This window comes from Apium graveolens, chromosome 10, assembly GCF_009905375.1.
Source record: "Apium graveolens cultivar Ventura chromosome 10, ASM990537v1, whole genome shotgun sequence".
Classification (NCBI taxonomy): domain Eukaryota; kingdom Viridiplantae; phylum Streptophyta; class Magnoliopsida; order Apiales; family Apiaceae; genus Apium; species Apium graveolens.
The window spans coordinates 123,338,175-123,354,968 of record NC_133656.1 but is presented as its reverse complement, the minus strand read 5'-3'; the positions used below and the strand labels follow the sequence as shown (position 1 = coordinate 123,354,968).

The 16,794-nt window shown below is 32.5% G+C and overlaps 1 protein-coding gene across 3 annotated transcripts; it reads right to left on the bottom strand.

Annotated features, from left to right (window-relative positions):
* Positions 1-132: 132 nt before the first annotated feature.
* On the bottom strand, positions 133-11,654 carry LOC141689978 (vacuolar protein sorting-associated protein 41 homolog). 3 transcript variants are annotated; one of them, XR_012562628.1, is made up of 20 exons: positions 11,444-11,654; positions 9,234-9,503; positions 8,937-9,116; positions 8,497-8,754; positions 7,688-7,820; positions 7,517-7,607; positions 6,603-6,705; positions 5,830-5,933; positions 5,663-5,756; positions 5,412-5,567; positions 5,269-5,331; positions 5,060-5,125; positions 4,654-4,848; positions 2,492-2,569; positions 2,291-2,410; positions 2,118-2,198; positions 1,928-2,013; positions 1,569-1,783; positions 992-1,073; positions 805-858 (listed from the first exon to the last, which is right to left on the bottom strand). XR_012562628.1 is itself a non-coding variant. In XM_074494534.1 (19 exons), exons 1-19 carry the CDS (start codon positions 11,639-11,641, stop codon positions 406-408), a joined length of 2,811 nt encoding a protein of 936 aa, XP_074350635.1. In that variant the 5' UTR covers positions 11,642-11,654; the 3' UTR covers positions 133-405. The 3 variants fall into 3 exon arrangements, 2 of the variants coding, with proteins under 2 accessions (XP_074350635.1, XP_074350636.1); XM_074494534.1 differs by lacking the exon at positions 1,569-1,783 and having other exon boundaries at positions 133-858; XM_074494535.1 differs by lacking the exon at positions 1,569-1,783 and having other exon boundaries at positions 133-858; positions 7,688-7,808.
* Between the last annotated feature and the right edge of the window lie 5,140 nt (positions 11,655-16,794).

The following is a 16,794-nucleotide window of genomic DNA, read 5'->3' as shown; positions in this document are numbered from 1 at the left end:
TCTTTTCCTGTTCACTTAAAGTAACTTTAGACTGGTAAACTACCTCGATCAAGATGATACTTAATCCTTAAAGTGTATCAAGTATTTAAGATTTAAAGTTAACAGTTTCATGAACCAGGCTACAGAAATACATAATCAATATGAATAATGGTTTATTAAATTAGTTCAAGTTGCAACCTGCAGTCTGCAAAGAAAAATACAAGCCCCCTCTACTTTGGGAATTCAAAAGATATTGTCCAAGGGGGGGAATGTTCACCTCTGTAAACAATATTCACACGCGCTGCAATTTTTACAAGAAACCTCACCCAGAAAGATAACTTCTAAATCAACCAATATACTTGCCCTCAATCAACTAATAAAATTACAACACCGTCACACACACACACAAGAATAGAATACGTAAACTCAATGTACTTTAGTAGAGGCTGTGGTACACAATATACATCGCATCTGTGGGGAACCTGAACTGGCAACATTATTGTCATCAACATTTTCAAGGACACTGTCGTCGTACTCATAATACCATGCACCGTCGTGGGAAATAGCTTCTGGTGTTTTCTTGTCATCAGCTGTATTAGCAGAATCCATAAGGCATGTCATGTGATATGCATGACAACAGTAGAATGCAATGATTTTTGAGACATTCTGAATGGAGAAGGGATCAAAACACACACAGCATCTTCCGCCTGCCCTAGTTTTTGTCTTTATACCCATGGTTTTCATGTTCATTGATCTTTCCATTAATTGGGACGTTGTATTGTCATCCCTTTTAGAACGCACTTCATCTTCTTCATTGCTCATGTAGATGGCACGTCTTGCATCCTCATAGTATTTAATTAATAGGTTAATAATATCAGCCTGCATTTTGGCAGATTAAAATTAAGGTCAAAGTATACAAACCTAATTAGCAGGTATCAATGCCCAGAATTCTGTGTTAATGTGTAGGGGATATTCGTAAAAGGGGATAGCGCACAACAGAAGAATCAAGTACCTTAAGTATATTATTACACCCATGCCTAAGAGAAGTTTCAGTCCTGTAGTCTGTTATGATTTTGACTAAACGATCCCTTAGCCTGATAGAAAACAAAATCCAGGTAAAAAGTATAAACCATTATAGTTTTCTAATTTGTACTTGGATACAGAAGAGAAACTTCTAACAAGTACATATATGCAACATATATACATGTTCCGATGCGCACGATAATGACAGTAGCTTTGGCTGGGGTATTATAATGACCTAACATAGGTTCCAGTGAGGCAAAATAGTTTATTACATTGAAGTGCCACTCTACACTGATCCCTGTTAAAAGAGTAATGCACTAATACTAGTATTGTAATAAACATAGCAGTAAAGGCATAATCATCACATCAAAAAGACTTCTATCAGATGGTTACCCATTCTCCCTGTATATACAGAGAGGCTTATACTTCATAACAGATAGTGTGTGAGGCTGTGAGCATTTTTAAAATATAGAAAAAAAATATTTCTATATTGATTCACTTGATATATTAAACATTTTATCTTTGATCTTAGAAAATCATTTTAACATTTGGGTAGCTATGGGTACCTAGTCAAAATGGCGTGATCAATGTTGTTAAAAGGCACATCCGATTAAAGAAATATCAATGAACATAGAGTTTTTGTGATTCCACTGCTCAGACCAGCCATGATGACCTTAAATGTGAAGAGAACAAGAATACTGTTTGTAGAAGAAGTAGGTTGCAGTACATGGAAATCTCTGAATTCCTTGGGGAAATATCAAGCAACTAAGGCAACATGTAACTGCAATATGATCGTATCATACTCTAAACTGAACATAGATGTAGAAAATATACAGAAGTCACAAAAAATTGAAGTCCATAACTGAAATCAAAGGACATAAAGTAATAAAATTCAAAAAAAACAAATATCTTTGTTCCAACTGACCGAGGAATCTCCAAGCCATTGGGAACAATATTTATAATATAGAGGGGATCAAGATTGCCAACGGTATGCTCCAGCAACACCCCTACCTACCATTAAGAAAAAGAAAATGAGATCTGTGCAAAATGATTAATCACATATGCATAGCAAAAAATTTGCAGTTAACTGATAAATTATATATACAACATTCTACCATTTCAGGCCTGTCAATACATTGCCTGATCAACTCTTCCCACATTTCATCATCATGTTGCATACTAACAAACTCTATGGCCTGCAATTTATTATGCAATGATCAGTCGACTAAATTTTTGATGATATTAGATAAGTCAAATAACAATGAAGCTTCAAGAACTCATGAAATACCTGTTTTATATCCCGTAGTTCACTTATAATAACTACAAGGGCCTGTTTGGGATTTCCCATTCTTCGAAGAATGTAAACTTGCTCCCTCAGCAGACCTCTGCTAACACATATTTCATAAGCCTGAAACTGAGTTCTTAGGAAAAGCAATGCGGAAAAAACTCATTTAGGAGATTGTTTTTTGCAGACAATTAGACAGCTAACCTTCATGAGCTTATAATGCTGACAATTCCGTAGAAAACGAAGCAGCACCTTCGGATCATGGTCCGCATAAAGCTCAACCTACAGCAGTCATTAGGTGGAAATAAAATATATTATAGTGCATCAATAGCTAAATAAACAAATAACTAATGATCTATGCTAGTATGATAGTTACATGATTTGTTAAATGCATTACATAATAAAACTTGTTAAATTAGTAGCCAACAAATAGTTTATTATAGATACCACAAAACCTAAGGGTACATGAATTTTTAGGATAAAAGAAGGAGACGTTAGAAGATGTTGGTACCGTTGCAGAAAGATCTAGAAGCTTAAGCACAAATGGGAAGAGACGGTTAGAACTTTTATTTTTTGAATAAATAGTTTGTCTTTCATTCTCAACTTCCATTTTTCTAAAACAAATATTTGAATTTCGCTATGTATCTCGAAGTTTAAATTTTTCAGGCTAATTAAAATATTAAATAATATAAGATATAGTTACAAGCCAGTGTATTGGGATGATATGGTGGAAGGTGTTTGATGAGAACTTATGTATATGTGCTTGATAAGAACTTATGTCTGCGTGCTTGATAATAATTTATGTCTGCATGTTGATGAGTTCAATAGTACAAAACAAAAGAATATAGACTTTGATAATGAGAGAAAGAACATAACTTTAAAGTCTATCCGTCTGATATTTTTTCAGGTGAGAAACAAGAAGCCGTCTTTTCGATTAATTAGTGAGTTAAAGTACATATATGTATGTATTTGTGGACAATCAATTAAGAGAAGCACATAATAAGAAGGTGGTGGACTATATCTTACACTTAAATTACCACAAGGTAAAGATGCTTTAAAAAGGTATCATATGAAGGACGGGTATAGGGGATCATACAAGCCGAAACCCTCTCACTTCGCTTATTTCTGTGGAAATCCACAGGAAAGCAACTACAGTGTGAAAGACGGAAGATTGGAAATTTATCATGAAAACAAGTAAATTTACTGAGAAGTTCTAATGAATTGTTTTAGAGAAATTCATATTATACTTTGCATTAGCTCAATATAAGACTTGGTACATAACACATTATAATTTGTTCCAGGATCATGCTTAATATACTATTCTAAACAAATATGAAAAGAACAAGGATAACAAGATAAAATAGCATTTTGGAGTATTTTGATGCTTGAAAATTTACCAAGTCTACACATGAATGTTATAAGATATGTAATAATAGTACAGGATTTAGTAGTTTGAAATAATAAACTATGTTGCTTGTTACTATGAGTTTAAACGATAGAAGAAAGTTGGGAGTTTCAACTCATGCTTTAGAAAGTCTGATTGACCTGGTTTGAAATGATATCCTAAAACCATGAAGACTTCATACTTTGAAGATGGTCCAGCAAACCACAGAGGTAGATGATAAATGGGGCATGTGTTGTCTTAATTTTTTGTTTTAAGGGGGACCATATAATGAGAAATTATGAAGAAAAGATATTAGCTTTTTTTATATAGTTGGAATGTAATCATGCAAAATGTTGTGTATGGTAGATTTAACTTCATATGTACGATCACTGGTAGACTCAACTCCAAGCTGCATAATTATAGCAGCAGGTAGGTCTCCTTGGTGATAAAATTTACCAGATCGGTACATGCATAGATGGAGTGAAGTGCAAATTGCTGAAAATGCTGTTGGGGTTTCAAAATACTGAATTGTTTCTGGTTCAGCAGATACTAATTTATATTGTGAGAGATAAGATATTTAAATTAAAAAGTAACATGAATGTCCCAATAACTCAACTAGTTCATGCTATACATGTCAGTTATTCCCCAGAGATCGGAGACAAGTCTAACGGTCAATCCATACACTAGTATAGAATAGACTATGCAATAAATATGACTTCCATCGTGTAATTTTCAACAACACTATGTATGATGAATGCATAATTCCTTGTTTGACTTCCTCTTTTACCTATCATAAGTTTATTTTTCATGACAATTTCAAGAATTTACTCCTATCTGTGTAGATGATTTTCAATCACAAGCTAATCAGATCCTTGAGGAACTATTTCGTATTCTTCCTACTTGTCCACTTGCATGATAATCATTAAGTTCAAAATGAAAAAAAAATGTTAAATTAAGGCTTGATGATAATCTCTTTGTATACCTGCATATCATGGAAATCCTTTCCTGCATGAGGGTCATCTTCGAACAGAGAGTGCAGATATTGATGTAAAAAGTATCTGGAGTCATCTTTTGTAGCCATTAGTTGTGAAACAACTTCATTTGGACTAATAGACTCTCTCTGCTGGATCAATAATTGAACTGCCCGTTTACAATCTACTTTCATCAGCTGTACAACCTGAAAGGAGGGTGACATGAAGAATTTTTCCACTGAAGAAAAAAAAATGAAAAAGTTTTAAAGTCTATTTTGCATAATAACAATTTTTGCTGTCAATGAAAAAGCAATGATGCTATGCGAAATAACAAAATTAAATATATAACATTCTTATTTTTCAAAACAATATGAAAAATACCTAGGCCCAACTAGAGATATATGTTTAGAGACTTACCTTTTCACGAATTGTATCATGCAAGTTATGTTTTTCAATGAACTCGAACAAATCCGGCTTCAGAAGCTGAAATTTTTTGAATAATTAATAAGATTATACCAACTGCTCCTTTGTGAAATTAAGAATAGTAACTTCCTCAGTTTACAGGGTATCTTTAATTATGATGCCTTTTGTATTATGCAAAACTGGTGCACACTCATAAAACTTACATCAGCGAAAAGTGAAAAGGCTTCCTCGTATTGTGCATCAATAACATATATCTCTGCCAATGCCTGGCAAATTAGGGTAATTTAATATAGTTGCATCAAGACTGAACATAATACTGAAAAGCGCAGATAATCATTCATCCCACCTCTTTAAGAGCATCAGTCATGGACGAAGTATTAAGCTGAGGTTCTATAGCTGAAATGACAGGCACTGCAGAATAAATTAAAGGAGGCCAGGCTTTAATGGTTGACAAAAGTTCCTTATGAAAGGACATATTTGTTGCCAGAGCCACAAGAGCAACCTGAGTGCATAACAAAGAAATATACTGCCTTGAATTAAATTATTGAAAAGCAAGAAACCCCACTTGAAAAATTAAAAAAAGTTACGGTTATTGACCTCATATGCAGTATTGCGCAACCTTGGATTTTCTGTTGGTACATAAGGAACTAAAACAGGAAGCTGCCGCAGATGAGCAAAGTGGAAAACCCATCTGCAAAATTTATCAGCTTTGAAATATATTTTTAAACATATCCAGAGTAATTATAATTAGCGGTATACAGCACCTCTCCCATGCAGAGGCCGAACCTTGCAACAACTTTGGGCATAAAGATGCAGCTTTAGCATAATTTCTTTCCCCAATCAAATGATCAAGATATTTTGAACCAACCTATGAACAATTGGATAGAATTACATAAAAGAAAAAATTGGTGCAATCAATAAAAATTAATAATTAATGACTGCTCCATTCACAGAGAAAGAAACACGTGGCTCCATAAATTTTAAACAAAGTTTTAGCATAAATTGAAATTCCTTTGAAATTAAGAAAATTCCTAAATTTCAGAACAGTAACATTCCATAATTTAAGCACCTTTAATGTCATTAAATCGCAAAGCGGTAATGATTATGTGCAGGGAAGTTTAGGGCAAATAATTATGCTGTGACACATTTACCAGTAACCAAGGGAAGTCAGCTGGGTAAAAATACAAAGGTAAAAATACAAATCATAATTGAGGAGAACAGTGAATTCAATGTGACGAGACACTTATAATAGTAACACACTAAAACAACAGCAACATATGTAGGATTTCCAATAAAACCTTCATTTCCCCATTATACTAATTTTTAGTTTGAAAACTAAGGTGCTTCACTATAATTACCTGCTACTGAAATATAGTCAACGTTTAACAAGAAGTCAAAGAAGGCACTGTTTTTTGAGACATGAGACTGGAAGTATACCTTTGTGAAACAGATGCACAAGTCTACTCATCTTACAAAGAGACAGAAATATTTTTCCTGATCCCTAAACAAAACAAGAGTTAAAAGAAGAGAAAATTACTTCATCAAGAAGCCGCATGCTTCCTTTTCCTGCTTCAACTGCTGCTAAAGCTTTCCCGTGCCATCCATGTTCAAGAAGCCAAGATATGTGATCCTCTGCATCCCTAAAAAGCAACATTAATCATTCTTGCTGGTCAAATAAATGTTTTTGGTTGAAAGAGGTAGGAAACAAATGACGGCATTGTTTTACCTATAAGTCCTCAATAACATATAAAAATCAAAATAGCCTGGGGCCTTTGCATAAATTAAAAAAATTTAACTGCAATATTTAAAAGTTAAAGGGCCTTCAGAAGCCGCAAAGAGCTTACCCAGAATACGCAAGACCATATAAAATGATAAAAATATAATTACAAAATACCTGAATTAGTTTTATAATCATAAGTTAATCACAAGACTTGAACAGCAATTTCTAAGATGCTTGATACACATTTCAGGCCCAATTCTAATCAATTATCTCAAGATTTTAGGAAAGGAGGCCCCATAACAGGGTATCACAGTGATGTCTCAAGTTCAATCCTGTTGTACCCCTTTCAAATCTCAACCAATTTACACAGACAGGCTTGTAGATTATTGCTCAGAGTTAGCCTCAAGGTGATCCACTATCCATGCCTGAAGTTGGATGTTACGTGAGAGGGAAGGAGGAATAAGTGCATAACATACAAATCGGCCCATATCTTAAGATAATAAGGTTTGAGGAAAGTCGGTATCCTGACCATTAACTATATAGCTATAACGAATATAAATTGAACCTAGTCTAGTGAAAAGAAATTAAGCCGAGTTCATGGATATCATTATCGTTATAGTACATTATTCTCTACTGAACAATTATGATAGAGTAGTTGTCAATATGCAGAAGATGACATATTAAATGGACTTAAAAGGCATGTATGTGGTGTGCCAAAAAGGGTGACTAACCTAGGCTTTGCAATTATTATATCTTTAGGAGATACGATATAATAAAAAGGCTCATCGCCAGCTGTCCACTGACCACCTGTGTAGCTGCTACCTACATAAAAAGGACCCCATTTACTAAAATTGTTATCTGCTAAGTTGCAAACCATATACTATGGTTTAAGGTAATTTTACCTGAGAAAGGGGCATGAGCAAGGATATAATCTTTTGCCTTGTAATGCTCAAAGCCATGTACAGGCAGTGCATCAGTTGCAAGCTTATCATTGTTCCAGGTGACTACACGCACTTCTGGTCTCTGAGCATTTCCCTGTGCAAAAGAATTTGTTTAGATATTTCAGATGAAAATTTTATCTTCTTTACCCTCTAGGTCCAGGATCATTTAATCCATGGCTCTACTCTCTGATTAATGTGATCATACGATATAAGGTACGATTTCATTGCATTAGTAGATATGAGAATGACTAGAAATAATAATACTATGAAGATTAATATGGTAACTTCGGTAACAAGATAATCATGTGATATAACCAACATGACAGATTGGGGAAGTACAAATTGAAATATTCTTAAACTGACCAAGATCATTCTTTTGGTAAGCCCCGTATATACTAGTAGTAACTGTCACAAAGTTCACTCCGCCTAACATGTATCCAAAAAGTTTGTCGAAGTTAGTTTATCACGTCCGGTTATTGTTAATCTGAAAAAAAGGTTGGCATAAGTATCAGCGGATGAGGTTCCAGTTATAAGGGAATGTGTCTAAAATCATCGACAAGACTACAGCTTAGGTATCATCTAAGTGAGTTCAAAGCAGCCGAACACTTGTTTGTTATCCATGATAAGGGAGAAGAAGACTGAAAAAAAACTTATGCAAGATAGAGCTAGTATCCAGATAGAAATTACAAGAAGGCAGAAAATTTCAATAGGCAGAAGAAAACAGTGGAGGCACGCAACAGTTTATAACAGGGAAAGGAATAAAGGAACACCTGGTGTGATGAATTGCTGCTTGTAATTTCCTTCTCACCCTCCTTTTCAGGAATATAAGCTAGAACAACCAAACTCTCTCCAAAGGGCGCGATTCCCGAGATGTAATAGCTATTTTGAAAAGATGCCAATATATCCACCTGGTTCATGCTGGACATCTGTATATGCTTATAAGTCTTGTTGGTGCTACTGCTCTGATTACTTTTTATCAATGCAATTTTTACTGATGTTCCCCAACCAATGACCAATAGACTATCATCCTGAATTTATTGGAATGATGGTAATCAAACGTAAGAATTTCATATAGTGTCAGAGTGATAGCATGTCTCAAGGAAAATGTCGATTCACAATTATGAACTCTGATATTGTATATTTATATATGGATCAATGCAAATCTGCACTCTCTAAGTCACCTATATAACATGATAATCTTCTAACTGACCTGCCAGACAAGGTGAGGAAACAGAAGTGTAGGACGTAGGCTTCCACGTGGTCTCTCAATATACGTTATATGTTGATCATTTACAGTATCATAAACTTTTACACCTTCATTGTTAGCCCAAGCAACCAGACTTTTTTTCCACTTCACTTCATGAATTGGACCTTCGCCAGATTGAAGAACCTTACAAAAAGAAGAGAAATGACTATTGGTTTAGCATAATGCATTGCAAACCCTATTCAACAATCTTTCAACCTTGGCAAGATATATATATGAACAAGCAAGAAGAGGAGATCAGACCTGGTCACGATAACCAATCCACTTTTTCATATTATAATACAAATGGCCAGCTAAACCGCCAACAATAAATCTTTTGGAGGAATTTCTTGCATAATCTGGATCCAGAGCAATAGCCTTCATTGGACGATGATATTCGAATTTCAGTTTGTCATCAGTAAACAGACTGTTTATTACCACAGATCCATCATCTGAACAGCTAGCAATGTATTCCCCCTCTATGTCAAAGCATAGATCAGTGACAGCAGCCCCATGAGCTGGAAATTGCTTAACCTTTGCAGTAAAAAGTCAAAAAAATTATGAGCAAAGCCGAAAGGGGTAGTTTATTGTTACTTAAATTTATCAGCATAAATAAAACAAACTAGACATAATTTTTGAATATATATAGATTCTAAAGTCTTCCTATATGTAATTGTTTTCACAAAGCTAGATATTAAGTGTCCTGATTAAGTTATATTCAATCATTTTGTAGAGATGCACAACATATTCAGCAAAACTGATTCTCTTTCTGCAACCAAGCAAGATGCAGTGATTCTCAGCTCAATCATAATATATATATAAATATATATATATATATATATCTAAATTGTGTCCCCTATTACAATGTTTTCCTAGTTCCTACTTTCTTGTTCACTTGTTGCTACCACTAAGTTCTTATGTTCATACTAAACATAATGCAGATCATCGTGCAAACTTTATATACAAATGTTTTCATCCATATTTTATGCAAAAGTATTTCAACCGTTTTTGCGTGTTTCTGTACATAACATGTTTTACCTTCCTATACTAATACAATTAAGAAAAAAAGGTAAGCATGCAATACCTCTCTACACTAGTAGAACTGTAGAAGGATTGCATACACTCTTATCAGGCATATCAACTAAATGATCCTTTAGTACTTGTTGGGGAGGATCTTTTTCCCGTATGTATCGCATCTTTAACTGGCCGAGCCAAGGTTAATATTTCATTTTATAAATAAACACATGTAGGTAAGATGTTGGGAAATAGTATGAAGTTCAATTTGAGAGGACCAAATCCTGCTAAAGATAATATAAACCCCTATCTATAAATTGCAAAAATTATTGCAAAAAGTAAACAAAGGAAGACTGATCCATATATTTGATTATGACAAAAAGCCACATTATATCATCTCTTGCCTGGACTCTTCTCACGGATTGGATTCGACAAATAATGAATTTGGTTTAAACACGTCTTCAACACCAACAGCGACAATATGTTACTTCAATGAGAATATGAGATTGTAGTGAAGAATATCCAATTTACGGGTTTTCCCAAAAAAATGAAAGCTAATAATATTCCTAAGAATAACCTTCATACATGCTATAAACAAAACAAGTGAAGAACATGAATCCTGTTTCCAAAAATTATTGTAATTTTATCCCAAATTAACAAACACTTTAAAAATAAAATCCTATATATAATGTATTAACCTAACAAACAACTAATCATAAAAACCACACATTATCCTGATGAGATAACTCAAGTGGTAAAAGCATCTCCAATAAGGGGTTGTCAAGCTAGTTGCCAACTTTGCCAAATCATCATATATATTAATATTTTATTTTCACTCAATTTTATATCAACTTGGCAACATTCAACTCCAATAATTAGCAACCTTTAATTGTTGTCTATGTGGTCCCTTAAATTAAAATTGTAAATGACTCATAAACTAAAAAAGACATTATTGATATAAACTTTTTGTATTTATATATGTATTTTAACCATTTTAGAAAGTTGCCAAGTTTTGTCAACCTCTTGTCAACCATACAACTCCAATAGGTTGACAGCCAAGGTGTTGTGACACACCTTAAATATCATAGATAGGATTAAATTCATTTCAACTGTTAAGGATACAGTTGTACTTCAAAATTAAAACAAAACGGCCTAAAAATAAAATATGATGACTCACACTTAACTAAGAACTGATGTTTGGATCATGGGATTCCAACCCGGTTAACGGGAATGGGAATGAGATTTCAATACAAAAATATATTGAAACCTCATTCCCATTAGTTGAAATCTCATGATCCAAACTCCCCATAAGAGTATTTGGGAGCAACATTTTAAGTTTAACGCAGAGTAGTCGAAACAAAGACATGCTCTAACACTGGCTAAAACTCCGTGATCACGAGACAACAAGTAAATAATTCACCAGAAATAAAAACTAAAAAAAGTAATAGTAATATTAGTACCTGATTGCCTAGAAAATCAAGAATGTGAACAGAACCGGCGCGAGTACCGAGAGCGATCAAACGCTGAGCAACAGCAATACATGAAGCTGAGTTGGCAGATAAAATCCCCGGCACACTGCCTCCCATTCTCTGGTACTTTAGTCTTGGCTCGTCTTCTTCTTCTTCTTCTTCTTCTTCTTCCGACTGACTTTGAGACATTTTGTAGGCAGCTCAATCACCGGAGATTTTTCTGATGATTATGGTTGAGTTCAGAGGGATCGAAGAGCAGGTTGGTGGTGAGAACTCGAAAAATGGAAATGTACAGCGAGTATGCTTTCTTATTTAAATTCCAGTCTGTTCAAATAAATTAAACCGTCCAAACAATCGAGTTCCGAAGCCATAAAAAATTTATTTTATGAAACTCGGTTTGTTTAATTAAAACGTAAGTATTTCCAGAAATACGTGTTTCGAGATTTCGGAATTTGGATCAATTTTCACATTGCTGTAGCCTTGAAGCCTGAAGGGGTTAAAAAGTAATGACGAATTTAATTAGATTTGAAAATGTGGAAAAGGAGACCCTGTTGGACGTAACATGTATCTAATTGATGTGTGCATGATGACAGGGGAGGGTACACTCTGTTTGGAACCCAGCAAGTCCACTTCATTAGGTCGGCCCTAATTTAATCGACCGACTTCAAAATTTTCTTTATTTTTAATCTATCTTCTAGGCTTTAACTAGTCATATTTTATACTGTGTGATGATAATAGCCACGCATGACGCAACCCACACCTATGAACGAGACCTAACTACCAAATCAATGGCTATTTTTTTTGTGTAGACTTCCAAATCTATTTCCCAGAAAGAACCATTGCTCTTCTATTCTAACTAACTCCCTCATATATAAAACAAAACTCAAACATAAACGGGTGAAGGACAAATTTAGCCTATTTTTACACAAAATTGACAAAAATAATCAATTTCTGAAAAGTTGGCCAATTTTGGCCGATGGGATACCCAACTGTCAGTGGAGTATCCATTTTATATAAGATACCCAACTGGCAGTGGAGTATCCATATATGAAATACCCAACTACCAGTGGAGTATCTTATACAAATTGGGATACCCAACTGACAGTGGAGTATTCAATCGGCCAAAATTGACCACTTTTTTCAAAATGACTATTTTTGTTAATTTTTTTCAAAAATCAGCTATTTTTGTCATTTTTTCAACCTAAACTGGGTTTCTCTCGCATGAGAGCTTCACCTAACCCTAGCCGTCCTACCTTCTTTTTCCCCCTTTCTACCCATCTCTATCTCCATATTCATCTTCATCTTCTTCTTTTATTCACTTTTTCTTTAATAAAATCGAGATTTGTTTTACAAAACTCGAAAAATCCATTACAGTTTTTCACTTTAGTTTTCATATCTGGATTTTATAATAAAATTCAGTTTTTGGATTCAAAATCTCTGGTCTAACAACATATTACAATTTGGTGTTATTCCGAGATTTTTGAATTTTGGGTTTTTTCGTATTGTTCTGTTTAAGTTATTATTTGTGTGTTTGATTGTCTCGCTTTATGCGATGTGTCTCGCTTTGTGCGATGTGGTGGTTGTGTTGAAAATGAATTGGATGGTGTATTGGGAGATCTGGATATCTCGCATCAACAACACTTTCGGCAGGTCTATAACTGGTGTCCGGCAGGTAGATAGCTGGGGTGCGTTTGGAACGGTGGTGAAAATCACATGTGCTCACCTCTCACAAAAAATATTTGTTCATAATATGAGGCCTCTAAACTCCGTTGTTGCAACTAAGTCCTCTGCTCATTGCAATATCAATCGAATTAATGTGAGGGTCAATTGTGAAGCTACTGTTTTCGGGGGAGATGCGTACTGGATTGTCCGGGAAACCATTACCTTCATTTTTAATTTTCAGAATATTTGTAGTTTGTTAAGCAATCCGGAAACAAAATGGCTAATTATCTAACTCTATTTGTTTTTCAACCTGGTTGCATGATCAGTTGGGGGTTTGTCCCGATTGAATCTCTTTTAATTCATTAATGAAATCTGCTTTAAATTTGGCAAAAAAAAATGGCTATTTTTTTTAGACATTGGCCCATATTTTACATTGAATCACAGGCCTTCTAAATTCATATCTGGGCTTAGCTGAGAAAACACAGGGCCAGGGCCAGGCTTCCTAGAAACTTAGAGCATCTTCAACGAATCACTCTTCAAATATATTATTAAAAATTGACTGTTAACAACTTAAATGTATTCACCTCCAACAACACTCTTTATATCGGCTCTTTAAATCTATTACTATTATTACATAAAAGACGAAATATTAAAAGTTTTGGTACGGTACATGTTTTTTGGTACACGTTGAATTTACTGAATTATCCTTAGTTTACTTAAAAAATTTATTAGTCTCACTAATTGAATTATAATAGAAAAATAAATAAAAATTATTTTCAACTATAACACGTTAGCTTTTTTATTTCTGTTAATTAAAACGACTTCTCTAAATATCACGGACAAGTTTATATAATAAAATAGAATAATAATATTATAACCACTAATAACTAATAAATTAAGTTACTTAATTGTTTATTTTATTTAATTATTATTTTACTTAAAGACTTCGTTAAATTCCTTGACTTTAGCAATTCATGAATTCTTAAATGATTTACAAAAACAACTTAGCATCATCATCATTATTTCTCGACGACAACAACAATCTCATCTCATTGTTTAAGACAATGCAAAAACCCTATATTCTTAAAACAATACAAAAGTCGAAACAATTTGCACCTCTAACCAGTAGTTGTCGCACATATATTTTGTACGGGTTCACAGTAAAAATATATTTGTTTTATATAATTTTTACTATTAATGTAAGACAAATATACGTAAAGTAAGCATTATCTTACAATTCAATTACATAAACAAAATTAAAAAAAAATATATATTTGATTTTGAAGTCGAATTATTTATCTATCTATATTATTATATTAAATAAGAAAGTTTATTGTCGTTCCTTTAATTACATAATTGTCCTTTCTTAAAAAAAATTAATATTTTACTCAATTGCCCTTACTTTTTTTTGGGAATCAATTGCCCTTATTTAATTAATATCTAATCAATTACCTTTATAATTAAAATATGTTGCTTTTTCTTGTTTTCACCAACTAAAACAACTGTTACTCTACAAATATTTTAGACAATTTTTAATAAAAAAAATTAAACGCAAGAAATATATTCAGTCAAATTGGAATAAAGCTCGTACAATCTTGAGAGAACTAAATCTACAACCCAAAAATCTAATACTATCTATTAATATTATATAAAAGACGAAATATTAAAATTTTTGATATGGTACTTATTTTTTGTTACATGCTAAATTTATATATTTACCCTTATTTATGAATTTGTATAAATTAAATTTAAAATAAAAAAACTATATATAATTATATAATTAGGATTGTGATAAGAATTAAACATGATAAGTATCCGGGGAGACGGAGAGAGACAGTATCTTTTGTTATCCGACTGTTCAAGTGTGATAAAATTAAGTAGTCTCTATGTTCAAACAAAATTACTGCAAAACTATATTGTAATTAGAATACATACAAAGTATTTCAAAAATCTATGCTAATAAAACACCTATTTATATAAATTATTTTTTAATATATTAATTTATTTTAAACTTATTTATAACTAAAATATTTACATTAATAATAAATGTAACCATATTAAAGATATTCGTTGTATCACACTCATCCTAATTTTATATAATCTTTCAGAAAAATAATTTAAATTAAATTCTTAAATTTTTTCATTTAAAATTAATAAATTAAATAATTTCATGATAATGTATTAATAATCATATATGTTTACGACTTTTTTTTTAATAAGAGCTTTTTGAAAGAAAAAAATAATAATACTACTAATTGAACAATATAGTTTTATTATATTTTTATGTATGTAAAATATCATTAAATTTTAGTTAAAAATTATGTTTTATTTCATATCAATAATATATATATATATATCTATCTATCTATACTATTATATTAAAGATAAAATAATGAAAATTTAGTTGGTAGTCGGTCTGTCACCCTAAATATAGTAATATTTAAAACAAAAAACTCTCATAAATAGATACTATTCAAGATAGAATTATAATATGTTTAATGATTTTGGTTTAAACAAAATAATATAAAATATTCACCCGGGCCGAGCTAAACAAAATAATACTATTGATCAAATCGTAAATAAAAAATAAAAATGAACTATATATAGTTAGTTGAATTTGCAGGCTCTAATTAAAACAAAATAATAAATATTATTGATTCCGCTAAAAACATTATATTATTGGACCAAGCTAAAATGAAATAAATTTTTTAAAAAAAATCGTTTGGTCAAGATAATGTCATCAGTCTAAATAATATATATTATCCATTCGGTCTAGAACAAAATAACATTCACCGCGGGCTAAAATAAATTAAACAAAAAATGAAGTATAATTTGGTTGATGTAATGGGCCTGCAGCTAAATCATATTATTAAAAATTCAAATAAATTAATTTCATAACTTTAAATTTTCACTTCAAAATAAAGTTTTAAAAATTTATATAATATTAAAACAATTCGTGCATCGCACAGGTTTTAGGATAATAATATTTTAATATTAAAATATATTTATTGATGAGAAGTACAATATAAAGTGGATAGAGAAAGTGGGTGGTTGAATTATTTTATAATAAAATATAGGTTAAGAGCAAGTTGTTGGCTCTTTAAAGAGAGGAGATAAAAGAGACTGTTAAGATTTTAAAGAGTCTCTGAGAGTCTCTTGAAGCTCCAATTTTAACAATATTTTTTATTTTTACGCTTAAGAATTTGTTTAAAGAGTTTATTAGAGATGTTCTTATAAGGTCCCCTTCCTTGAGGCGTTCATATGTAGTTTTTGATATGCTCTTATAAACTAAAGTCCTCTTCCTTGAGGCGCTCATTTTTAGTTTTTGCTTAAAACCATGTGAGCATTTCCAACCTTGTGTTACCCAAGCTCCAACTGGCAGATTAATATTGTCAATTATAGGCAATTATTCAAGGATGGACCTCTCAAACCAGAATAGCAAATGAACTGAGTCGAACCGAGTTCAGTCTGATTCAAGCTTAATTTAATTTTAAAATAAGCCGAGCCGAGTTTAATAACCGAGCGAAAAATGATGTTCAAGTTCGGCTCGTTTATAAACGAGTCGAACCCGAGCCGAACACGAGTTTGTTCACGAACAACTAAGCTGAGCCGAACTCAAACCGAGTCGATTTGTCCATTAATATTTTGAATATATTTTCAATCGAATAACCCTAAATTAT